The sequence below is a fragment of the Arachis ipaensis genome, chromosome B3, assembly GCF_059453495.1.
Source record: "Arachis ipaensis isolate K30076 ecotype BB chromosome B3, ASM5945349v1, whole genome shotgun sequence".
Taxonomy (NCBI): domain Eukaryota; kingdom Viridiplantae; phylum Streptophyta; class Magnoliopsida; order Fabales; family Fabaceae; genus Arachis; species Arachis ipaensis.
The window spans coordinates 39,130,867-39,158,130 of NC_142438.1; the positions used below are offsets into that span (position 1 = coordinate 39,130,867).

At 35.8% G+C, this 27,264-nt stretch overlaps 2 protein-coding genes and 1 pseudogene across 3 annotated transcripts; 2 read left to right on the forward strand and 1 right to left on the reverse strand.

Moving 5' to 3' along the window:
- Nucleotides 1–214: 214 nt before the first annotated feature.
- Nucleotides 215–2,997, forward strand: LOC107634389 (uncharacterized). 2 transcript variants are annotated; one of them, XM_088509367.1, is made up of 6 exons: nt 215–550; nt 653–987; nt 1,073–1,441; nt 1,517–1,885; nt 2,083–2,297; nt 2,484–2,997. In XM_088509367.1, the coding sequence occupies exons 1-6, from the start codon at nt 372–374 to the stop codon at nt 2,721–2,723; spliced, it is 1,707 nt and encodes a 568-aa protein (XP_088365493.1). In that variant the 5' UTR covers nt 215–371; the 3' UTR covers nt 2,724–2,997. The 2 variants fall into 2 exon arrangements, with proteins under 2 accessions (XP_088365493.1, XP_088365492.1); XM_088509366.1 differs by having other exon boundaries at nt 239–550; nt 1,070–1,441.
- Nucleotides 2,998–14,498: 11,501 nt separating this feature from the next.
- Nucleotides 14,499–18,619, forward strand: LOC148570356 (zinc finger BED domain-containing protein RICESLEEPER 2-like). The gene is made up of 4 exons (XM_088506995.1): nt 14,499–14,510; nt 16,254–18,216; nt 18,335–18,366; nt 18,515–18,619. Exons 1-4 carry the CDS (start codon nt 14,499–14,501, stop codon nt 18,617–18,619), a joined length of 2,112 nt encoding a protein of 703 aa, XP_088363121.1.
- A 7,444-nt stretch (nt 18,620–26,063) lies between these two features.
- LOC107632974 (uncharacterized) lies at nt 26,064–26,963 on the reverse strand (annotated as a pseudogene).
- Nucleotides 26,964–27,264: the final 301 nt, after the last annotated feature.

Here is a 27,264-nt window from a genome sequence, read left to right on the forward strand (position 1 = left end):
ACTTATTATTTTTAACCAATATTTGGCCAATATTAAAAAAATTCTAAATCTAAAATTTTAAATTCTAAATTCTAATATTAATAAAAAAATCCAAAAAACATTTCTCATTACTAGTTAAAATGGAGGATTCCAATGTGTACCATTGATATTCAAGCTAAGGCTGATGATGATTGGGAACATGATGAGGGTATAAACATTATGAATGAGATATTATAGTGAGAGTAATGGTTTGTAAGAGTAAGACCATGTTGGCGAAGAAGCATACATACACGTTACTAAAGCAAGCGAAGACTACTTTTCTATGAGGACATACTTTGCCATCAGTGTCTTAATTACTTTGTTGTCCGAAGCAATTATTAACGACAAAGAAAATGACATGTTCCAAAGAAGAACTTCTTCTTAGAGTCTTCAATTATGCCTCAGGCTATTTCCATCTTCTCCTCAACCATGTCTCAGTCTCTTTTCAGCTTCTCTTCCTCTTCCTCTTTTCCCTTGCTATTTTTCTCCTCACCTTCTCAACCTTCACTGGCAGATTCCCCTTAATCCAAAGGTCTTGTTAGTTCCACCTGCATGCTCTTGTTTTTCTTGTTATTTATATATATCCCTTTTATCCTACGCATTCTTACACGTTCCTATTAAAATAATGTTGCAGAGATCAGCAATATGAATATGTGTTTTCTGAAGACGACGAAGAAGAAGAAGCGCAACAAGGATATGGTCACCATGCTGAGAAGGTGAGAGATCATGTAGCAGCATCATCTGCAGACTCAATCCATGGCAGGGAAACCCTTTTGTTTGAGGAGCCTCAGAAAAAGCAGCATTGTTCTCATTCTGAAGAGTTTGCAACCCCCCGAGAGAGCTTGAATGAACAAGACTCAGAATTTATAGGAAGAAATGCTGATTCTGTTTCAAACTCTGTCTCATTTGCAAGCAGACCAACCTCTACTATCACCATGAACACATATAAATGTAACAAAAACTCCCAAGGTATATCTTAATTTCACACATCATTCCACACTCACAATCTCACATTTGTGCTTCATCTCTGATGCTACAATGTTACTTTCAGCAGATGAACGTGTTTGTGTTGGAAGAACAATAAAGAATAAGAAGGTGCAGGAGGCAAAGCTCACCAGGGATGATAGGTTCTTTATTTTTGATCCAACCCATCAGTTCCAAGATAAGAAGCTGACTATTCAAGATAAGCATCATGATGATGATGATGATGGTGATTCGTGCATTGATGGTTCTAGTTCTACACCTAGGGTCTCCTCTGAATGGAGGAGCTCCATTCATTTCAAGGATTCTGAGACAGAAGAAGCATTGTCTTCATCATCTAGAAGAAGTTGCCCCAAGTGGGAATCATATACTTTGTTCCAAAAATATGATGAAGAAATGTCCCTCTTAGACAGAATTAGTGCACAGAAACTTGAGGAAACAGGTAACAATACATCATCCATAATTATTAAATTTATAGGGTTTAATTCATTAACATAGTTGCCTAATCCATCTTCAGAGTATTTAAGATCCATGGAAGCCTCTCCAAGATCAATTTCAGAGCGTATTGCATCAAGTGTGAAGAAGAAAGCAGGTGATATAGGTCACAATAACCCATATGGTGAACTAGAGGCCGCTTATGTTGCACAGATTTGCTTAACATGGGAAGCTCTTAATTGGAACTACAAAAACTTTGAATCGAAACACGGCTGGCGCCACGAGGCTGATAGCGGTTGTCCTGCCAGCACAGCACAGCAATTCCAGCAATTTCAGGTATTGCTGCAGAGATACATTGAGAATGAGCCCTTTGAACATGGCAGAAGACCAGAGATTTATGCTAGGATGAGGCTCTTGGCACCAAAATTGCTTCTAGTCCCACAATGTCCAGGTATATATGATAGTATCTAGATTAATTTTAACTTAACTCAAATATGTTATATGCATGCCAAAAATCAGTTTTTATGTATTTGTATATAAATATACATATAATTTAACTCTAGCGGTTGATTCTGGTATTCATCTAGCATGATTGAATTTAATTTAATAGTTAAATTAAAGAAGAATTGTTTTGATTGAAAATGAAAGATTGGGAGAATGATGAAAAGCATGGGGGTATGGAGAGTAGAATATCATCAGCGTCATTCCTGAAGATAATGGAGGATGGGATCCGAACATTCATGAAGTTTTTAAAGGCTGACAAAGAGAAACCGTGTCAGATGGTGGCTGCTTACTTTTGGAGAAATCGGAGAATCACGGTTGATCCAACACTCCTCCGCCTAATCAAGAAAGTTAATCAAAAGGCAAGTTCCCAATTCTAAATTCAATTAATTAATATGATATATTGCATTAAAATTAAGTTACGAAATCAGTTATCTATATAGAATATGAGTTAAATGTCACATCATATGTTTATACACAAATTTTGTGCATATAATATTTTACATAATCAAACAAGTGCTAACGTATAAGATGTAAGCAAGGTTCAGAAGAGGAAGAAGGTGAAGGATGCTGGGTTGAGGAGGAGAAAGCTTAGAAAGGGTGAAGAAGAAGAGATGGATGTGTTAATGGCAATGATAGACTTGAAGGTGGTGTCGAGGGTGCTGAGAATGAAGGAGTTGAGCGAAGCGCAGTTGCATTGGTGTGAACACAAGATGAGCAAAGTTAGAATCGTCGCAGGGAAGCTTCAAACAGATTATTCCACTCCACTTTTCTTCCCTTCAATCTAATCCATGCAAACCAAGTGACACAAATTTAATTTAACCAACACTAGCTTTTAGTTTTGTCTACTTTTGATTTGATCTGCATCAAAAGAAGATTAAGAGAATAAATAAGTTACAGTTACACATAGACAATTAGGCAGGTAGAATAAAGCAGTAGTAAGCCTTGGAGGCCGAAACAGTTGATACACAATAAAATTGTAATTTTGTTATATTATTAGCTTCAATAACAACATCACTTGTCCTTATAAAGAAATAGAATAATATATCACTTGCACAGTCATCGCATCTTTTATATATAGTTTTCTGTTCGGAGGGGGTAACATGTATTTTTAACCCGTTTCCTTTTTGTTTTATCCACTTCACTGATTTTATTTTGTTTTATTAAAAAGTAATCACTATGATTAACTGTGAACACCTCTTAATCACTAAAAAGAAGAATTGTATTTTATTTTCTGCGAAAAACAAACCTAACTGAAATACAGATATTTTTTCTGCTTGTGTACTTATGTGAGCAGTTTTGTTAAAAAAATTTATCCTTTTTAAGTAGATGAATAAATTTTTCTTATTTATTATGTTCACAGCCTTTTCTCTGTTGGGAATGGAAAAGTATATGGAACCAAAATGTGACCAGCCAAAAAGTAAACAAAATCGTTTAATTAAAATCATTTCTTGAATAATATGTTTGAAAACCGCTTCTGAGATCACGGAGCACAAACCAAAACCCAATTTTTCATGGAACCCAAACACATTTTGGCTGATTTTTGGCTGATATGCTTTTGGTTCCCTAATTGTTCTCTTTGGGAATTTATGTTCACAACTTGAAAAATATAAGTTTCTTTCTAGTTTTTTGGGGTCATACATTGCGCCTTCTACCAATATGGGCTCAGAATCGGCATTTATAGTGTCCAACTTTTTTTTGTTCATCTTTTTATTCATTGCTATCCAATTTGAAAACATCATACAGTTTTATACCAAAATGTAAAAAGCATAATAGCCGAAAATGCCTATAATTTAATACGAATTTTTTTGGTCTATTTGTGGCCATTTTGTAATTCTGAAATGTTGGGCAGCTAAGTTTTTAAATAACGAAATGTAACCAAATTTTGTTATACTTGTTCTGCATCTTCTTTTTTTGAGTCTTCTATCTCTTTTATTTGTATATTTTTAAAAATTTTATGAAACATATGTGGAAAAAAGAAGTGAGACTAGAAAAAATAAGAAGAAAATGTATAAGAAAGAAAGAAAAAAAGAATTTTTTATGCCAAATATAGAAAATTTGGGACGCTAAATAAAATCTGTTTAGATAAACATGCAAATTTTTTAAGAAAAACATAAGAAACGAACACAGAAATTTATTGATGATAGTACGAAAATTTATAATGATAAAAAATAAATTTTTTTTAAGATAAACAAACAATTGTTTTAAAAAGAAACATACATAGGAAGCAAACACATTTTTTTTTCCCGATAAACACATAAATTTTATGACAATAAACACATTTTGAAGGCAAACAAACAAATTGATGGTTTCAGTGGCTAAGAGAAGGGGGGTTGAATCTTAGCCCCCTTTTTCGATGCTAACACTTGCTGACCTTCAGAGAAGACTTTTCTGTTTTTGCTCGTCACTGGACACGAGCAACTTTGTTTTGTCTCGTCCCTTGCCACGAGACTTTTCTTTTTGTCTCGTCACTTGGCACGAGATAATATTAGTTTTTGCTCCTGTGCAGTAGAAATAGAAATGTAGGAGAGAAGAGTTGAAGATTACACCCAGATATATCCTGGTTCAGCTGCTAAGTGCAGTGCAGCCTACATCCAGTCTCCATCACAAACATGATGGAATTTCACTATAATCAATCTGATTACAACTTGTAAAGTGCTAACCCAACTTACAAGGGGATTCCCACAGAATCATGAAACACAACATAGATGAACAAAGGAACTCTAAGACATCTATGGCTTTTTCCTTTAATTTTGCACTCTCTGCCTTTTTCCGCTCTATGGCTTTTTCATACAAACCTCACTGTTTGCCTTTTACCATGAGACTCAAGACATGACAAAATTAAACAGAAAAATACAAAACTGAATACATTGAAGGAGAAGAAAAAAAACTGTTAGCTCAGGTAGCTCTGAGAACTCTGTGCCTTGCACTCTCAAATTTTCTCCTTGCTTCAAACAGTGACTGTCCACCCTTAATATAGAAGAGGGGAGCCTCCACTTATTGAAGCCAAAACCGAACCAACTTCTTCCTCCTTCAACAAAACCGGTTCGGCCACATAGAGAGAGAAGAGATAACCATGCATTAACCAACATGCAATTACCTCTAGTCCTTTCTTGATCATCACCCTTCATCAATCCGAGCTCTCCATCCTTGGCTTGCTCTCCAAGATGGAATTCTGGCCCTTGATGCTTCATGATGATGATGACTTCATCTGCTTCAATCTCTGCCTTCAACCATCACTTCGCCACTCTAGCTACTCCCTGTGGTGGTTGAGCAGAATCAAAGACAAGCCATGCTTCAAGAATCTCCCTTGCTGGCCGAGATCTTTTTCTTCCTTTTTGAGCATGCAAAGCTCAAGATAACCTCACCAAATCTAACCACATTTGGTAAGTATCTTAGCCACAGCTCATTTTTATTTTAGTATGTTTTCTTGCCATCATTAGCTTGATGGTCTTGATGCATGCAACTTCATTTCGGTAGCTCCATGTAGCTTCCATGGCTTCCTTTATTTTCTGGATATTGACCGAAAAGAAGAGAGAGATGAGAGAAAATAAACAGCTTGAAACAAAAGCAATTCAAATGTAATAAACCAATTAGTTGGTGAAAGTTGCTTTTACTTCCCTAGCTTAGAGTGGCATGTAGTCATTACACCCATCAATCAATTCAGATGAACTTTTCTCTCTCATGTTCCCCATGCATTAATTAACAATGTAATAGATTTTGAAATCCATCACATGGTTAAGGCTTGGTTCCGTTGGAAGCACTTTGCTTTCACTTTTCTTTGGTTTCGGACCAAGGTAGGAACCATTCATCACTTAATAGAATTTGGGCTTGTAACATTGAAATTAAAATTGGCCCATTTGGTTAACATTTGCTTTCCTGATGAGTTGTGTAGCGGATCAAGCATAGGAAGCATTCATCAAAGTTAAGTATGGGCTTGGTTATAATATCATTGAGTTTGGCCCATTAAAACAACAATTCAGCCATTTGATAGGAAACTTGTAGCAAGGCTGATTTTTTGATTTGGGCTAGCAACATCTTTATTTTCCGGCCCAAGATGAAATCTACACAACAAAATTATTAATTAAGCAAATATGAATTAAGATTAAATTAATAATTTTGTAATTAAATATTTTAATAATGTTTGATCATCATCAAATTTAAACAAGAGTTTTCCAAACTCATCAATCTCCCCCTTGATGACAAACACTATTAAAATTGAAATGGAAAGAAATTTGGAGATAGAGTAAAGAATACTCCCTTTGAATTTGAATTTCTCCCCCTTTCTAAATGTCACATTGCTCCCCCTTGATGTATGCTTATTTTACCATGGGAAGCACTAACCTGTAACATTTTAAATCAAGCTACAAGCAACAATGTTATTTAGCATGTTTTATGATGCTAAATGCTTGATTTATGAGCAGTTTTAATTGATAATCAAAACTCATTTGATATCATAAACTGATTTACTGCTCAAACTATTTCATACAAAAAATATCAAAATGTTTTTCAAATCCTTTCCTCTTAAAGATATCAGAGCAAAACAAAATGATGGAAAAGTATTTGAGCAACCAAACAGGGCAGTTTTATTACATAGTTTAAAGGAACTGCCAAAAATAAGTTTTCAATATAACAAGTTTTATCAATGATTAATCAACAGCTGGGCTTCTCATTAAATCTAACATAATTATAAACCAAATGCCAAATGACAATTAACTAATCATGATAGACTAAGAACAGTTTTGAACAACAAATGCAATATCAACATGCATTCTTTGATCAAGGGTGATCATGAATTTTCAATTTGAAAATTTCAACCCCTGTTCCCTTGTTTTTCAGCAGCCCCTGTTTCGTTCCAATTTCAATTTTGGAACCTTAAATTCCTCCCCCTTTTGTCATCATGGGGGCACCTGCACAAAACATTGTTATAGAAAACAGAATATGCCATATAACAGTCCAAAACATAATCAAATGGTGTCATCAAAGTATCACCTAGGTAGCTATTGTCAATTGCAACCTTAACAAAAAACAAAAGAGCTAATTGAGCCAAATTGTGCCAATATCAAATAGTAACCAGAAAATTAATCATCAAAGAGATTAAAGTAAGGTTCCTCCTCGGCACCATCACTGCCAGCTTCTTTTTCAAGACTTTCCAACATAAGACTGACCCTCTCTTGACATTTCTTCCATGCCAATTCATTCTCATAAGCAAGTTTGCGGGCAGACTTGTGAAATTGAACCATGAGATCGGACATATTGGTGAATTCTGTGAGAATTTCTCTGAGGGAACCAGTCGTCTTTGAGGATTCTGGACGGCCTTCAAAGTCATCATCAGATTTCTTTCCTCTTTTTGCAGCTCCGCCTGCTCTAATCATGGAAACACGGTTCTCTACATCCTCATTGGTTAAATCTACCTTAAAGTACTCAAAAATACATGTAAGAAACATTCCATAAGGTAGATTGGCCTTTTTTGTACTTTTCACAGACTCCCACATGTGACGAATCATAATATAGCTAAATGAAATAGGAGTTGAAGTAACTAAAGCAAATATTATGAGACAATCAGATACAGTTACCCTGTTGTGAGAACCACTTTGAGGAGTGAGAATGTGAGTTATGATGCGATGCAGCAGAGAGTTAGTTGGACCCAAAGCCTTATGAGTCGGAACAGTTCCATCTAGGCCAGACAGATTTTCACAGATTTGATGAATCACTTGCTTGTATGTAACTCCCACATGTGAGTCCCATTTATCACTCATATAAACCTTTGGCCCTTCATCAATGTATCCAAGGGCAAAAGAGATTGTTTCAGAATCCAATATGATTTGAACCCGTTTCACATAAGAGTGAAGGCTGCCATCAATAAACCTTAGATTTGCATAGAATTGCCTAACCAGCCCTGGGTACACCATTTTATGAATATGAAGCAGAGGTGACCATTTAAGACCTTCAAACATGGGCTGTAAATCGAGTCCTTTGGATGCCAGAGATTTTAGATTCACTAGATAAGAGAGACACAAATGCCGTTTCTCTAGGACGTCATTGTGGAATTCAAAAGCAGCACACGTAGAGAACCTGGAAGGATCGAAATGTGAGTGTTGTTTGTGAAACTTGTTCTTGAACTCCATTGACCCAAGGTTTGCGGGTTCTCTGGTCTCATGGAACTCGAAACCCTTCGTCTTCTTGGAACTCTTTCCGGATGCATGTGGAGAGGTTCTTTTCGGCGATGATGGAGAAGGTGAGGTATGAGACTCCTCTACTTCCTCTTCAATGCTAGGCTCCTTCACCTTCTCGCTCTTCCTTCTTCCAGAAGATTTTTGAGCAATAACTTTGCGCCTCATAGTCTCGGTTCTCTTGGAGGGGGTGAAAGAGAAGAGGAGGAGGTGGAATGGATGTGAATGTGGGTATGTGATTGGGGTGTAGAAGGTTTTTGAGATTGGCAAATTCTCTCACTCTTCCTTGGGGCTGTTTTCTTTTTCATAATGAAAGAGATCAATGGAGATAGAAGTTGGAGATGAAAGGGTGGCCGAATAGTGAGGTGAGTGATGGGAGGTTAGAGAAGCATTAAATGCTTAATTGGAGAGAGAATGAGAGAAGTTATTACCCATTAAGAGAGCGGTTATTATCCATGGGGGTTTTCAAAAACTGAAAAGAGGTTTCCCTAAATCAAGGGATTAGTTGGAGGGAAAGATTTGATTTGACAACATGCTTCTTCCAACAAGATTTGATGAGACAACCAAGGGATTTTGTTGATTTAATTTTTCAAAAGAAATGAAACTAACAAAACTGTCATGGTGGGGTCAAGGAATTTTTGGTGGGGCCCATAAAATTCGAATTCTGCGTTGCCTCTCCCTTGATCATAGCTCTTCCATTCTACCATTTATTGTTTCTCGTCCGAACCTACGAGCAAAAACTGAGCAGAGTCAAATATTCACAAATTTTCAATGAAACTTAAATCAAACATTCCCAAACTTTTTCTCAAGGTACAGAATCTGTCTTCACAGAGGGGTTTTGTAAAAATATCAGCAATTTGGTCTTCTGATTTTACAAATTGAATATCAATAGTACCCTTTTGCACATATTCCCTAATAAAATGATACTTTATCTCAATGTGCTTGGTTCTTGAGTGCAAAACAGGATTTTTTGAAATATTTATTGCACTCATATTATCACAAAATAGGGGTATACTATTGATTTTTAATTTGTAATCTTCCAATTGTGTTTTTAACCAAATTAATTGAGTGCAACATGCAGATGTGAAAATATATTCTGCTTCAGCGGTGGATAAAGCCACTGTGGCTTGTTTCTTGCTTGACCACATGTTGAGTGAGCTTCCAAGGAAGCAACACATGCCGAACGTGCTTCTTCTATCCACTCTATCTCCTGCATAATCTGCATCACAAAATCCTACTGCACAAAATTCATCAGATTTAGGATACCACAAGCCATAATCACAAGTTCCCTTAATGTATCTAATGATGCGTTTAACAGCCGTAAGATGGGATTCTTTTGGGTGAGATTGAAATCTTGAACATACACCCACACTTTGAACAATATCCGGTCTAGAGGAGGTAAGGTACATGAGTGAACCTATCATTCCTCTATACCTTGTTTCATCCATATCTTGGCCATCGTCATCTTTTTCAAGTTTTGCATTAGGATGCATTGGAGTGCCCATTGCTTTGGAATTTTCTAGGCCAAACTTTTTAATAAGTTCTTTTGCATATTTTCCTTGGTAAATAAAAGTACCACTAGGAGTTTGTTTAATTTGGAGGCCAAGAAAGAAGGTAAGCTCTCCCATTAAGCTCATTTCAAACTCACTAGTCATGAGTTTTCCAAACTCTTCACACAAGGAAATATTGGCCGATCCAAATACAATGTCATCAACATAAACTTGAACAAGAAGTATATCATCATTAGATGCTTTAATGAACAAAGTACTGTCGGTGGTACCCCTTTGAAATTTATTTTCCAATAAGAAGGCACTAAGCCTTTCATACCAAGCTCTTGGAGCTTGTCTAAGACCATAAAGAGCCTTAGTTAATTTAAAAACATGATTTGGAAACTCTTTATGTTCAAAACCGGGGGGTTGTGCCACATACACTTCTCTATCAATAAAGCCATTAAGAAAAGCACATTTAACATCCATTTGAAACATTTTGAAACCTTTATGGGCGGCATAGGCAAGAAGTAACCGAATTGCTTCCATTCTAGCTACCGGAGCAAAAGACTCATCAAAATCTATACCCTCTTCTTGATCGTAACCTTGGGCCACTAATCTAGCCTTGTTACGAACAACTTGTCCATCCTCACCAAGTTTATTTTTAAAGACCCACTTAGTACCCGTTACCTTCATACCATCCGAATAAGGTACTAATGTCCAAACCTCATTCTTGTCAAATTGAGCTAGCTCCTCTTGCATGGCCTTGACCCATGATGGATCTTCAAGAGCTTGTTTGACATTGTTGGGCTCCATTTGTGACAAGAGAGCAAAGTTGCTAGGTTCGGTTTGCCTTTTGGTGGAGGATCTTGTTGTTACACCATGAGATGGATCACCAATGATGAAATCATGAGGATAACCCCTCATAGACTTCCATTCTCTAGGTTTTCGGCCAGGTGTTGAACTTTGATGAACTTCTGGTGGTCTCACTGTTTCAGTTGCTCGTGCCTGTTCAGGAGACAAAATGGAAGTGTCTCCTCCAATCTGACGAGACAGAACCGGGCTGACAGATTCTTCATTCTGGACAGATTTGGGATTTTCTTTGCTTGTTCCATCCTCTTCACAATCTGAATCAATATCCTTCACAATACTGGGAATTAAGTTAGAATCACAAAAAGTAACATGTATGGATTCCTCTATTGTCCTATGTTCCTTGAGATAAACCCTATAGGCCTTGCTTGTGGTGGAATATCCAACAAACATTCCTTCATATGATTTTGGATCAAATTTTCCAAGATTTTCCTTATTGTTAAGCACAAAACATTTGCATCCAAAAACATGAAAGTACTTAAGATTTGGAGGGGTTCCTTTCCATAGCTCATAAGGCGTTTTCTTTAACCCTTTTCTAATGATTGTTCTATTCAAAATATAACATGCTGTGTTCACAGCCTCAGCCCATAAGAATTTAGGAATTTCACTCTCACATAACATAGCCCTAGTCATTTTTTGAAGGCTTCTATTCCTTCTTTCAACCACCCCATTTTGTTGGGGGGTTCTAGGACACGAAAAGTTATGAGAAATCCCTAAGTCATCACAGAATTTTTCAAAATCTTGATTTTCAAATTCTCTTCCATGATCACTTCTCAAATGGGCAATTTTCAAATCCTTTTCATTTTGAATTTTCTTACAAAGGGTGGAAAAAGCATGAAAGGCATCATTCTTATGAGTAAGGAAAAGTACCCAACCAAATCTAGAGTAATCATCTACCACCACAAGACCATAATGTTTACCTCCTAAACTTTGAGTTCTAGTAGGACCAAAAAGATCAATATGTAACATTTCCAATGGCCTTTTGGTTGAGATTCCATCTTTTGATTTAAAAGAGGATTTTACTTGTTTGCCTAATTGACAAGCGTCACAAGTAAGATCCTTATCAAACTTGATGTTTGGGATTCCTCTAACCAAATTTCTTTTGACTAGCTTAGAAATTTGATACATGCTAGCATGTCCCAACTTTCTATGCCAAAGCCATTTTTCAGATTCAAAAGATGTGAAGCATGTTACATTTTGTTCTTTTAAATCCTCAAGAGTTAATCCATACACATTGTTACATCTTTTAGCTTCAAGAAGAACATTCCCAGTTTTTTCACACACAACTAAACAAACAAATTTCTTAAAGATAACTTTAAAACCCAAATCACAAAGTTGACTAACACTAAGCAAGTTATGTTTCAAGCCATGTACAAGGAGAACATCATTTATACAAGAAGAAAAGTTTTTACCAACTTTCCCAACAGCCACAATTTTTCCTTTTGCATCATCACCGAAAGTGACAAGTCCTCCATCATAGTCATCAAGCTTTATGAAGAAGGTTGCCTTTCCGGTCATATGCCTAGAGCATCCGCTGTCCATATACCACACATTTTCCTTCCTTTTGGATGCTAGGCACACCTACAAAACAATGCTTAAGTAACCTTAGGTATCCAAATCTTTTTGGATCCTTTTATGTTAAACCATCTTCTATGTCCTAAGCCATTGTAAAACAATTTTATAAACCTTGTCACCAATCATTCTTTCACCGAAAAAGCATTGAATGGGAAAGTGTCCATTCCGATTGCATAGTCTACAAAACCTTGGAGTTGCCTTTTTGTTAAAGTAGGTGGGATCTTGAAATCTTGTGTCATTAGAAGATGAAGCAATATTTTCAAAATGTGAATTTTCAGATTTATGAAACCCCAACCCAGCCTTATCATAAAGAGGTTTTTGACTAGCCAAGATGTGATTTAAACTTTCAGAACTTTGTGTAAATTTGGCCAAGTCTTCCTCAAGTCTTTTAACCTTTTTAAGCAACTCTTCATTTTGTTTAAAACAGTCCACATATGCAAGAACACAATGGTTACTTTCACAGCTCCTAACTTGGGCTCTTAACTGCTTATTTTCTTCAACAAGATCACAAGCAGTTTCGGCCTCTCTCACTTTTTCCTTTAGAAAACTGTTTTCGGCCTTAAGAATGGTAATTTGCTGTTCAAGTTCTTGATTTTCTAGCAGAAAACATCTTATTTTTTCAGAAAGGTGGTCTATCATAAGATGAAGATCTTCAGTGTTAGGGTTATGAAAGACTACCTGATCTATGTGGTCTGCCATGAGACATGTTTGTGACTTGGTCTCGGTTTCTTCATCATCATCATCATCAGAATCATTCTCCAAGTCTTCTCATGTGGCCATCAGTCCTTTCTTCTTTCCTTTTTTCGGCTTTTCTTCCTTTTTCAGCTTGGGACAATCAGATTTGAAATGCCCCATTTCCTTGCAATTATAGCAAGTTACCTTGCTAAGGTCTTTCTTTACTCTCCTTGTGCTGCTGCCTTTGCCTTTGAGCTTAGCCATTTTCCTGAATTTTTTTGCAAATAAAACAAACTCATTTTCAGAAGAGTTATCACTGGATTCATCATCCAGAGGGTTAGTCATAGAAGAAAATGCAATTCCTTTCTTTTTTGTATCCTTTTTCAAATAGGTATTTTCAAAAGCAAGAAGATTTCCTCTCAAATCATCAAGAGTCATGGAGTCTAAGCTACTGCTCTCAGAAATAATTAAGGCTTTAGTTTCCCACTCTTTTATGAGACATCTCAACACTCTTCTCACTAGCACAGAATCAGAATGTGTAATTCCCAGAGCATCCAAGCCAACAATGATAGCATTGAACCGTTCGAACAGTTCATCAATGGACTCTCCTTCCTTCATTGCAAACATTTCATATTCTCTATTTAGCATATCTGTCCGAGTCTTCTTGACAATGGTGGTTCCTTCATGGGTGATTTGCAATTTGTCCCAGATTTCCTTTGCCGTTGTGCATCTTGATACCCGTCGGTACTCCTCGAAGCTGATAGCACAATTAAGCAGATTTATTGCCTTGGCATTTAATTCCACCTTCTTCCTATCTTTCTCGGTCCATCTTGCTTCTGGTTTGAGAGAAACAACTCCTTCTGCACTTGTGATAGTTGGAAATTGAGGCCCTTCGAGAATAATCTTCCAAAGTCTGTAATCCACTGCTTGTACGAATATCTTCATCCTCTCCTTCCAATAGGTATAGTTTTTCCCATTGAAAAGAGGAGGTCTGTTGCTTGATTGACCTTCAGTTAGATTATAGGACAGCACATTTGCACCACTGTTTTCTGCCATGAGGATCTTTACTCCAAGCTGCAAAGCTTGATCTCTTTGAGACCAAGCTCTGATACCAATTGATGGTTTCAGTAGGGGTGTTCAAAAAATAACCAAAATGTGGTTAACCGGTTAAAAAACTATAACCACATTTTGGTTAACCAGTTTAATAAAACAATTTTAAAAACCATATCCATATTTTTTGAAATTGGTTAACCAAAACCAAATTAAAAAAAACCGGTTTTTAACCGGTTAACCAAAACCAAAACCAAATTAAAAAAACCTAAATCAAAACCTAATTTCAAATTCACTCTCCCAGACTTCGACAAAACCCAATTCACCCTTCTCCAGTTCGCCGTCGTCAACACTTCTTCTCCTCCGCTTCTCGCCGGAGCTCGCCGGTGGTTCGTCGGACCTCTACCTCTTCAAGCCTTCACCTTGATTCGTGACTCTGTCTCTCTGCCTCGACCTCCCATTCGCGACTCTGTCTTCACTTTGATTTTCCTGAGTATCTCTCTTTTACGCTTCTCTTCTTCTTTCATCGGTGGCTCGCCGGAGCTCATCAATTGAGGTAAGCCTCCTCCTTGCCCTTGGTTCTGAGTTCTGAGTTGGATTTGTTATCTGGATTTTTTCTATTTTGTTGATTTGTTCTGTTATGTTTCTTTATTAGTATTCTTCTGACTTCTTCATTTTAATGGATTGAAAATGTACAGATTTTAAATCTCTCAGTATTGAACTCTTCATTTCAATGGATCCTGCTGTAAGTTTCTTCTTCACTGTGGTTCACTTTTTGATTGGTTAAGACTTAATTAATTTGTGTGAATTGAATGGAGAATTGTTCACATTTAGTTTTTGAATTCTGGTTATGTAAATGGCTTTGGCAATTCAAGTGCATATGTTCCTATTTTTCTGTGATCAAGCTTTTATTTTGTTTTATTTAATTTGTCAGTCATATGAAAAATCATTATTTAGTTGAAGAAAACTAACTTATCTTATACATGTTTCTGGCTTCTTTGTTCTGATTTTTGTTGAAGAAATAATATGGATTTTTGTTCATCTCCTTTGATTTTGGTCCTGCATTCTTGTTTTACATTGTTCAATTTAATCTTTTGAAGTTAATTTGTTATATGCAATGCTTATAGCTATGAGTTTGCAGTGTGTAAGTTGGACTGAGAATCACTGTTATATGCTAGTTTTGTTGAGAAATATTTTGGTATATGGTTGTAGGATGAGTGACGTAGGAATGGAAACAGAGTGAACTGATAGAAATTTGTTATTTAGTACCAAATTCTGCTTAGAGATTTCTAACTTGAAGTACAGGTTCCTGCCAGATTCAAATATTGTAGGAAAACTATTCGACAAAATGTGAGGATTTAGCTCTTTTATGAAATTCCAGTGCTTCAGGAGAATAGAGGCAGGATATTAATTGAGTCCTTGATCTAACATTAGATGAATTAATTAAAACAGTGATTGTACTTGAGAACAAGAACAACCACCGCCATTCAGTAACTTGTGTAGATTCTCCAAATGGCAGCATTGCATTCTTTCATAAACCATGTCATAGACCAAGTCCCTCAACTGGTGATACTGGTGATAGTGTTTGAAGTTGTCTAAGTAAGATTCTAAATTTAGCATTTTGATTGAGCAATGCAATAATGTCAAATTTCCATTCATCTCGTACTTGGTGGGTAGGTATATATGGTAGATAGAGAGTGGACAAGCACATAACAAAAGGTCTTTAACTTTAACTGTTCATTTTGTTAGACATTGACCATTTGAGTCAAATACAGGCACATGACAAAAGAGTCATTAATTAATATTCTGATTTTTAATTAAAGGCACATTGTACCATGCATTTTACAACAATGGCAATAAGTGATTTTTAATTAAAAATTAACTAATCCAGTTTCAACTACAATCCAAGAGTCATTAATTTATATTCTGCCTTTTCCATCTAGTTCAGTAAGCTACACACTCTAGCTAATTTATATTAGGTCCCATCTTCTATTTGGTGATGAACATTATTTGCTACTGACACGTACAATTTAAATGTGCTAATATGGCACTCTTAGCTGTTATATATAATTACACTTAGTTACCAATTACATATGCATCCCTGGCTAGCTTCACATGCTTTCTTAATTTCTTATTATTATTGTTAGTATTCACAATTTCTTATTATTGATACTGTACTTTCTGCCCGCTCCCTCATGAACCTGATGATGATCATCATTATCACAAATACAAGATATATTCAAATTGTTATAAGTTTCTGAATTGGTATATATGTGTAGTTTCAAATTGATATAACTTATTCAGAAACTTATTCACCTTTTGCACTTTGAATTGAGCTTGTTTGTACTTGTTTGTGAACATCAACATTTTGAACACCCCTGGAATCAGTTTCAAAGTATATGTATATATTGTTTGAACTTGGCTTTGTGCTTGATAACTTTGCTTTGTTGAAGTATTTAATAATTAGATTTTATGGCTTCTTATTCAGAATGAGGTAGCCGATCGTGATGTTCCCATATCAGAGTCTGCAGAGCATTCGGCTTCTACATTACCTCCTCTCCCAACCACATCATCTGAGCGCAAAAATCGATCAACAGTTTGGGACCACTTCAAGAGAACATCTGATGATGAAAATAAGGCTCAATGTCAACACTGTTTGAAAGTGATCAAGTGCGGAAATGGAACAAGTGCAATGAGATCACATTTAAAGATTTGCATAAGCAATCCCGGTTCAGATAGAGGCAAACGACAGAAAACAGGCACATCGCCTAGCCCAGAAGCACAAGTGGGTAGGTTTGATGCAGAATATGCCCGGGAAAAATTGATATCAATGTTTGTTCGCGAGGAGCTTCCTTTTAGATTTGTAGAAAGTCAAGGTTTCAAAGAATATTCGGCGGCTCTGCAACCAGGATTCAACACTCTTTCACGTATTACATTGGCACGTGACATCTTGATGCTCTATGAAACAAAGAAGGTTCAACTTCAAAAATACTTTTCCAGATACGGAGGAAGAGTTTGTCTTACAACTGATAACTGGAGTTCGTGTCAGAATATGGCATATATGTGTTTGACTGTTCATTTCATTGATGTGGACTGGAAGTTGCAAAAGAAAATACTAAATTTTTGCCAAGTCACCGGCCACACGGGAGAGATTATGGCTCAAAATGTTGAAGCTTGCTTGAATAGCTGGAAGTTGAACAAGATCTTGAGTTTGACAGTTGATAATGCATCGTCTAACGATGTAGGAGTTACGTATTTAAAAAAAAGGCTGATTTCTTGGAAGAGTTCAGTTTTGAATGGAGAGTATCTCCATATGAGGTGTTGTGCGCATATTTTAAACCTGATTGTGAAGGATGGATTGAAGGAGATCGATGATTCGGTCACCAAAATTCGGGATGCTGTGAAGTATGTTAGATCCTCAAATTCAAGATTAACTAGGTTCAAGGCATGTATTGCACAAGAGAATATTCCACATAAGAGTCTTGTTTCCATAGATGTTGGAACGCGATGGAACTCTACATATTTAATGTTAGTAGCAGCCTTAAAGCATCAGAAGGCATTTGAGCTATTAGAGATGCAAGACAAAAAATTTGTTGAAGAATTAAATAAGGGAAGAGGGGTACCTTCAATTCAAGATTGGGATTATGCTAAGTCCGTCTTACCGTTTTTAGAGATGTTTTACGATGCTACACTTCGCATCTCTGGATCTTCTTATGTCACTAGTAACTTATACATGAAAGAAGTGTTTGCTCTTGGAAGGAGGATTCAACAATATCGTGATGATGATGATTTGAGCATAAGTCTTATGGCAAGTAAGATGAAAGCAAAATACAACAAGTATTGGGGAAATGCAAAAACTATTAACATGTTGTTGTTAATTGCCGTAGTTCTAGATCCTTGCCATAAGTTGGATTATGTTGAGTGGTGCCTAGTTAATTCTTTTGGTGCGGAAGTGGGCGGTGAATTGAAGACAAAGTTGTCTTCTTGTCTTCATTCACTTTATAATTTATATCAAGGTGCAGATGAAGGAAACCAAGATGATACCCTCTCCCAACCGAGTCCAAGTGATAAAGCCAAAGACATTTATGATATGGGGTTATATCGCCGATCAACCGGTCGCAAATCCAATCTTAAATCTGAGCTTGATCGTTATTTGAATGAAGACTGTGAGCCAGATGATAAGCCTTTGGATATTCTAGGATGGTGGAAGGTTAACTCGAATCGGTTTTCCGTCCTAGCAAATATGGCACGGGACATATTGGCTATACCAGTTTCAACAGTAGCTTCCGAGTCTGCTTTTAGTATGGGGGGAAGAATCATCGATCAATATCGTAGCTCATTGACTCCTAAGATGGTAGAAGCCCTTGTATGTACCGAAGATTGGCTTAAAGGAGACTTTTTCTCTTCTCTTGCACCTGAGAATTTTGAAGAGCTTGAAAAGGTCGAGCAAGGTAAATTGAATATTAAATGTTTCTTAAATATATCATATGATTTACTTAGAAAATGTTTTAGTTTAACTTATAATTATAATTTTTTAAAAGTTATAATTATAGTTTTTTTTGTGTGCAGATTTGATTTTATCAGAGGACATTACTTGTTCAGTGGGTCCAGGTTCAATTGCGCTTGAGGATGACTAGAAAGTCTTGATTGTTTGTTTTCTTTAGTTATTCTAAACACTTAGGTGGTAAAGAGATTAGACTTGCTTTTTCATATATGATTAGACTTGTTTATGTTTATGTTTGGTGATAGATCAAAGAAATTCAATACTCCATGGATGGGGATATTGGTGTCAACAATTATAGCAGTTGCAATGTCATTTTTGCTGTTGGAATTTGCATCGTTTCTTTGGCTTAGGAGAAAATTTCCATCGTTAAAGAGGCCTTTTGAAGTGCCATTGGGAATGAAGGGTTTGATCCCAATGTGCCTTATACCTTCTTTGCTCTTGGTGTATGTGATAAGTATTGCCACCAAAAATTTAGAAAAGTAATTATTATTTACAATGGAAGGGATTTCATTATTTACAAATGTTACTTGTATTATTTAGAAAGAAAAAAAATTAATTTTTAGATTAAAAAAAATTAATTTAAAAGAAAAAAGGTAAAAAATTTGGGTTTTTGTACGTAAAAATATTAATTTTTGTGTAAAAATTGGTTTTGGGGTGAAAAAACTAATTTTTTGGTATAAAAACAAATTTTTTAGTGTAAAAACCGGTTAATTTTTTAAAACCGGTTTTTGTTTTAATAACCGATTAAAAACCGGTTTTATAATATGAAACCAATTTGGTTAATTAACCAATACTATATTTTTGGTTAACCAAAAAACTGGTTTGGTTTTTGGATTAACCAAACCATGAACACCCCTAGGTTTCAGTGGCTAAGAGAAGGGGGGGTTGAATCTTAGCCCCCTTTTTCGATGCTAACACTTGCTGACCTTCAGAGAAGACTTTTCTGTTTTTGCTCGTCACTGGACACGAGCAACTTTGTTTTGTCTCGTCCCTTGCCACGAGACTTTTCTTTTTGTCTCGTCACTTGGCACGAGATAATATTAGTTTTTGCTCCTGTGCAGTAGAAATAGAAATGTAGGAGAGAAGAGTTGAAGATTACACCCAGATATATCCTGGTTCAGCTGCTAAGTGCAGTGCAGCCTACATCCAGTCTCCATCACAAACATGATGGAATTTCACTATAATCAATCTGATTACAACTTGTAAAGTGCTAACCCAACTTACAAGGGGATTCCCACAGAATCATGAAACACAACATAGATGAACAAAGGAACTCTAAGACATCTATGGCTTTTTCCTTTAATTTTGCACTCTCTGCCTTTTTCCGCTCTATGGCTTTTTCATACAAACCTCACTGTTTTCCTTTTACCATGAGACTCAAGACATGACAAAATTAAACAGAAAAATACAAAACTGAATACATTGAAGGAGAAGAAAAAAAACTGTTAGCTCCGGTAGCTCTGAGAACTCTGTGCCTTGCACTCTCAAATTTTTTCCTTGCTTCAAACAGTGGCTATCCACCCTTAATATAGAAGAGGGGAGCCTCCACTTATTGAAGCCAAAACTGAACCAACTTCTTCCTCCTTCAACAAAACCGGTTCGGCCACATAGAGAGAGAAGAGATAACCATGCATTAACCAACATGCAATTACCTCTAGTCCTTTCTTGATCATCACCCTTCATCAATCCGAGCTCTCCATCCTTGGCTTGCTCTCCAAGATGGAATTCTGGCCCTTGATGCTTCATGATGATGATGACTTCATCTGCTTCAATCTCTGCCTTCAACCATCACTTCGCCACTCTAGCTACTCCCTGTGGTGGTTGAGCAGAATCAAAGACAAGCCATGCTTCAAGAATCTCCCTTGCTGGCCGAGATCTTCTTCTTCCTTTTTGAGCATGCAAAGCTCAAGATAACCTCACCAAATCTAACCACATTTGGTAAGTATCTTAGCCACAGCTCATTTTTATTTTAGTATGTTTTCTTGCCATCATTAGCTTGATGGTCTTGATGCATGCAACTTCATTTCGGTAGCTCCATGTAGCTTCCATGGCTTCCTTTATTTTCTGGATATTGACCGAAAAGAAGAGAGAGATGAGAGAAAATAAACAGCTTGAAACAAAAGCAATTCAAATGTAATAAACCAATTAGTTGGTGAAAGTTGCTTTTACTTCCCTAGCTTAGAGTGGCGTGTAGTCATTACACCCATCAATCAATTCAAATGAACTTTTCTCTCTCATGTTCCCCATGCATTAATTAACAATGTAATAGATTTTGAAATCCATCACATGGTTAAGGCTTGGTTCCGTTGGAAGCACTTTGCTTTCACTTTTCTTTGGTTTCGGACCAAGGTAGGAACCATTCATCACTTAATAGAATTTGGGCTTGTAACATTGAAATTAAAATTGGCCCATTTGGTTAACATTTGCTTTCCTGATGAGTTGTGTAGCGGATCAAGCATAGGAAGCATTCATCAAAGTTAAGTATGGGCTTGGTTATAATATCATTGAGTTTGGCCCATTAAAACAACAATTCAGCCATTTGATAGGAAACTTGTAGCAAGGCTGATTTTTTGATTTGGGCTAGCAACATCTTTATTTTCCGGCCCAAGATGAAATCTACACAACAAAATTATTAATTAAGCAAATATGAATTAAGATTAAATTAATAATTTTGTAATTAAATATTTTAATAATGTTTGTTCATCATCAAATTTAAACAAGAGTTTTCCAAACTCATCACAAATCTTTGAAGAGAAACATAAAAATACAAACACAAAAATTTATTGATGATAAACAAAAGAATTTTGTGATGATAAATATAGACAATTTTTTAAGGACAATTTATTTAATTAAAATGTTTGGAGATCAAAATTTCCATAATACAACTTTTGCAAACTGTAAACGTATTTGTAACATTTATATATTATGGAAACTGCAAGAGGGTACGATAGATTAGAGTATTAACATAAACCGCTACATCCTATAGTGGTTTACGTTGAAATACGTCTGAGAGGAAACCGCTATTACACCCTGTATTGGTTTCTGAAGGAGTAGAACAATGAAGAAACCGCAGTATCCATATAGCGGTTTCTTCACAAATGGCTACACTACAAAAAAAAAATTAGTTTTAGCGACAAATTTTTAGCGGCCATAATATAATAGCCACTATTTATTTTGCTTAAGCTATGTTATTGTGGCAATTATATAATTGCCCTTATTACTATATATTTTACTGGCAATTATTTCTATTGCCGCAAATTCTTTATTATATTTTTTTGTCTCATCTTCTTAATCAGTTGACTCAGAAACTCTGTTTCTTAACTCAAGTAACCTAAAGAGAGAAATTCCTCAAGCTCTTCCCTCTCGTTGATCACTGCTGATGGCCATCCATCATCCTTCAATCATTCACACTCATTCTTCAATGTTTCATCTTTCCTCCTCAGATCCGCATCGCTATTCTTGTTTGTTCGTGTCTCAGATCTCCATTGATAGGTTTGGTTCCTATCGCCAATGTCATTCGCCATGGAAGAAACGAAAATATGGCAGAACCTGCAACACTTTCATCTTCAAAACCATCGTTAATGATGGCAGGGAAGTACAATGCAGAGGTTGAGGAGGTTCTTGATCAGATTCTCACTTCCGCCACATGCACTGTCGCTAATTACACGTGCACTATACTCTTCAAATCTCAATCTCAATCCAATCTCTCAAACGCACTGCGATATCACAATCACCACTCTCACTCGATCTTCTTCATCGTCAATTGCAAGCGACGCACCTCTGCTGCTTGTACCATCATCGATCTTGTGTGCGCATACAATCTTCAGATCTCGATTTGGTCTCAATGTCATTTTAACCGCTCTTGATTATTCTTGATTTAGGTTTTCATCTTCAATTTCTTCGATTATGAGATTTTTGAATAATTTGTGATTTTTACATCTTTTTTTTGGTGTGTGTCATGTGTATGCAGCGGCTATAATTCCTGTGGTTAAGAAACAACACCAGTTTCTGGTGACTCTACCTTTGTATAATGCAATTGCTATGAAGTAATGGAGGTAACTAAATTAATGCTCCTTCTTTTTCCATGCTAGATTTTTCACTTAAATTTGGAATATTGTCATTGTTAGTTCAAGAATGTGGTAGTTTATCAGACAAAATCATCGAGTAGAGCTAATAGGTAGAACGAACCTGCCTATGGTTTATTTTGTGATGGCATTGTTGGAAGGTAGATAGGTTTGTTTATACAGCATCTATTTTTTTATGATCCACCGTAAGACATTATTGTTTCTAATAATTGGCTAAGATATTGGAGTAGGATAGTCCAAAATCTATATAGTAGGCCAATTTTAGCAGAAGTTTGTCTTAATCAGTAGCTGGTAGAGTGGTTGGTGATTTCTAAGATATCTACCAATTTATCATGCAAGGATTGTATTTCAAATTCTAAATTTAGGGTCTAATCAATCTATAACTTATTGTTTTAATGGCATGCCAATATGCCATGCTACTTATTACAGAACCTTGGTGATTGGACAGCTGTTGATCCACTACTGTCATATGGACGAGGAAGGGAGTTGCCGAGTAGAAGGCACAAGAGCCTCATTTATGGACTGTATTTTACTGATGTTATTATAATAAAGTACATGCTAGCTAGTTTTCTAATGCTGTAAGTGTTCCAGTGATATGTTTCAGGTGGTGGAATTGATAAATTGAACTTAGTGGGGGTTCTCATCTCGAATTTAACCTTCTTAGGTTCTCCATTTTGGAATATCCATCCTATATATTGCAGGTTTGTCTTCTATGGAAGGACTGAGTTTAGATTATTTATTCCTTGTTTTCTTCTGCACTTCATGTACTTCTTCTTCCATTATCATTAAAAAATTGTGCAATAGTGAGGTTCTGATGCTTAGGGGGAGATTTGAGATTGTTTTTCTGGATGAACAACTAAGTTTTATGCCGCTTTTTGTTATTATTATAGTTATAGTTAAGTGTATGTATAGAGGTGCCAACCTCAATCACACCAAGTAAATTGCCACATGCCTGCATGTGAAAATATCTCTCTATTTATGTCCTTGTAGATCCGTTTATTGGTTTTATGCAACTTGTTTTATGATAAAATTAGTGATGTTTTAGTTGAATTTGTAGTTTTCTGATGGTGGAGAAGACCGAGTATGTGGTTGGCACTTTTGACCTTAATCAGTGCTTGAGCCTTCCAGATGAAATTGCAGGGACAAATCCAGAGGTATTTATTGCTTCTCCTAGATTTATAAATTAATGTATATGCATGTTTTTCTTTGTGTTAGCTTGACTTTGATTCTGCGTCCATCAATTTGTTTCATTGTTAGTTAAATGAACCAGATATCACAAGGGCATACCTTAGCAATGTATGTGTTGCAGAAGAGTTGCACAGAAATGGATTGGGGTATGCACTTCTTGAAAAATCAAAGTTAGTTGCCTATGATTGGGGTAAGATATAACATAGCAATTTTCACCACTTCATGAGCAAAATTAATTTACTGTGATTACTAGCTATGCTTAATTTGTTAAAGTGTTAACCAAGTTTTTCCTATTCTTGATTTTGGTCTATGTTTTCTCAATTGTAGCAATGTATGTTGGCATATTCTTCTAGTTACACTATTTTTCTCTCACATATTCTAATTGTATCCATCCTGTTATAGAATTTTATGTCCTTGTAATTAAGATTCTCACATACAACTCTAAAATGTGAACAGATTCTCCAGATGATCTATGCTTTTATCATCCTACTTCTCTTGATTCCCAGGTAAATTTGGTTTATTTCTAAACCTATGTTGTTGCCTAGTTATGACACTGATTTCTTCTTTTATTCTTTTTCCTTGTTATGTGGATATATATACTTTAGATCCACCTATTGATTACTTAAACGTAGAACTTATGCTTGTTTATTCTTCTAATAGTTACTAGAAACAACCAAAAACAAGCATTGAAACTCTTAATTGGCATTATTTGAAAATTGGTTTAGTGCAATATCCAAACATTCTTTATAGAACTAACAATTAGTGGATAATCTTGTTAAAGACCAAAAGGAATCAATTTATGGTCAATTTAATCTTTGTTTTCCTAGGTATTTCGACTTAATCAATTATGATAGAATTTTGTCCATTGAAGTTCAAATTTTTCACCTTAGTCTTGGAGAATGGTCAGTTTTAAGTTTCTTGGCTTTATAGTGCTCTTCTCAAGCTTTAGGTGTTGAATATCCATTTTAAATTGCAAGGTTCACCCCACCCTGCAATGCACCAAATTTCTGTTGAGCAACTTTCACTCCGCAGTGTTTTTGTGAAAACAATGTTCACTGTCATTGAATATTGCACTCTTTTTTCATGGAAAGTATTAGGCTTTATTGTATGATCATTTTTTCATATTGAATATAAGTAACTTTGGCATCTGTAAATGTACAGTGACGGGTTATGGGATGGATCAGCATGAAGAAAGCAACTAAACTAGTTCTTCAGGTTTCAATAAAAAGAACACTTGAATGTTTATAGTTCAATCTTTTTCTTACCATCAACTTGTTCTAACACTTCTGCTTTCCTTTTTGAATTGCACAGATGAGGGAGAGATATGCAACGGATAGAGAGAAATTTGCAGAAAGAATTGCAAATTCCTTGTTGAATGAGGCTAAGACACGAAGAACAAAGGATAATACCTGTGTAATTTTCTTAGATTTTGATACTTGTAGAGTTGAATCATAGTGTGAATTATAAATAGTGTTATAGTAATTGTCTTATATCATTTTTGTCCACGGATCATGTTCCCTTCTCATAGTTTACTATATATGCCTTAGCATGTTTCTTTTTTCCTGCATTCTATCCCAATATTCCTTATCCACATATTCATTCATGTTCCCCCATTGAGTTGTTTGGACATTGGCATCTATGTCAATTACATTGATAAATGATTAAAATAACGTAACAACATTCCTTGTGTCTGTTACATTTTTCTTTTTCTTTTCTTCTATTTCATTCTGAAGTTGTAATATCATTTATTACTTTTCAAGAGAAATTTATGTATTAATATTTGAATTTAATAAAATATCTCATTTTGTAGTAATTAATTTCAGTATATTATAACTAAAAAAAGTCTTAAGATTTTAGTGGCAATAGTAATGGCCGGTAAAAATGAATAACATTATAATTTTAGAATGATTTTTAGTGGCTATATAAATTACCGGTAAAATGGGTTTTGGCGGCAATAGTAATAGCCGCTAAAAGTGAATAACATTGCAATTTTAGAATTACTTTTGGTGGCCATATAAATTGCCAAGAAAATAGCCACTAAAAATTACATACTTTTTGCGGCCATTAAACAAGTCTTTACCGGCAAATGTTATAATTGCCGCTAAAACCTTTTAGCGACAAAGCATAAGACGGCTAATGTCTAATTGCCAGTAAATGTATTAACGATTATTTTTATTGTCGCTAAAAGCAAAATAAATGGCCGCTAAAAGTAATTTTTTTTGTAGTGCTAGCTTAGGAATCTGTGTGACCTTGCAGCGATTTTTTTATAAAAGAAAATGCCTATACGAGTTGAAGGTTTGAAACCATTACTATAATATAACATAATATTATTATATACTAGTTTTAAGACCCATGCCAAGCATGGGAACAAAAAAGGAGGCACCCTTGAACTGAGGATCATAAGATGTTGGTGTCATGAACATAAGCAAGAGCATATTCGCAACCATTAAATATAGATTTAGAGAAACGGGAAAGGAATAACACCATAAAAGCAAACTAAGAGAATTGAACAATATAAATTTTAGTAACTACTGATGGCAGAAAGCAAGTTGACAAAGACTTCTCGGTAAACAACATTAACAGTATGATTTGAGACTCTACCATTAGTATCAACGATCAAGACCTTGAGACCCGAGGCATTGTTTACTCTAGAGAGCGCAACATACAGCTGACCATGTGTGAAAACAGGCCTTGGAAGATATACGCCAACAGTCGATAGTGTCTGTCCTGGTGACTTATTTATGGTCATTGTAAAGCATAGTACAATTGGAAACTATCTCCTAGTAAACCTGATTGGCAATGTTTCATTATTAGGGACCATATTCATCTTGGGAATAAAATACAACCTGACCAACATTATAACCAGTTAATATCATGCACTCAATAACATGATCGCCAAGTCACCTAACTTGCATTCTTATCCCATTGCACAATCCGATAGATTGGTCAATATTACGAAGAAGCATGACAGGAACACCAATCTTAAGAACTAGTGTTGTAGAATACCAGAACAGTTCAGTGCATTCAACGTCTCCCTGCTCATTGTGTATAATTCAGATTCTAAGTGACCATCTTCATTTAATATTGAGTCAGAACTCAAATAAACCTTTTCATTACCAGGGAGTAATAACATGACATGATTGTTAACATCCGTTACAACATCAAGTGTGGGTGCCAAGATACTCTTGTCCTTAAAATAGTCAACATTAGAAATATTAAGCAATATATCAGGATAAACGAACAACACCAGATCTTGAAGTGCTGGTGACTCATTAACCAATAGCAAATTGTCTGGTATCCTCACAACTGATTCGCCATCTATGATGTCTCCTAATAACCCATCACCTAACTGGAGCAGCCAGTTAGCAAATTTCTGTAACTCTAGATTGCAAAGATTTGGAGGGCCTCCACACAGCCTCATGTTTTTGGTTAATTGCAACACATGGCAAGAGTGCCACAAGTACGAAGAATTAATACATGCATGAACAATATCCTCTCGAGAACCATATGGAATCATAGGCAATATCTGACAAAAATCACCTCCATGAACAACAACTTTTTCCACCAAACGGAGCATCAGGATCAGATCCATGATTAAAACGAAGAACATCCCTAAGGCACTTGTCCAGTGCTTTATAGCAAAATTTGTTTAACATAGGTGCCTCATCCCATATAATTAATTTTGCAGAAGAAATAAGAGGTGCCAAAGGTGTGCCCTATTT

Coding starts and splice junctions, on each gene's coding strand:
- LOC107634389 (XM_088509366.1), top strand. CDS start 372: ATGACATGTTCCAAAGAAGAACTTCTTCTTAGAGTCTTCAATTATGCC. Junction 551..652: donor AGATTCCCCTTAATCCAAAG/GTCTTGTTAGTT, acceptor ATAATGTTGCAG/AGATCAGCAATATGAATATG. Junction 1,886..2,082: donor TCTAGTCCCACAATGTCCAG/GTATATATGATA, acceptor TGAAAATGAAAG/ATTGGGAGAATGATGAAAAG.
- LOC148570356 (XM_088506995.1), top strand. Junction 18,217..18,334: donor GCTTGAAAAGGTCGAGCAAG/GTAAATTGAATA, acceptor TTTTGTGTGCAG/ATTTGATTTTATCAGAGGAC. Junction 18,367..18,514: donor CAGAGGACATTACTTGTTCA/GTGGGTCCAGGT, acceptor GTTTGGTGATAG/ATCAAAGAAATTCAATACTC.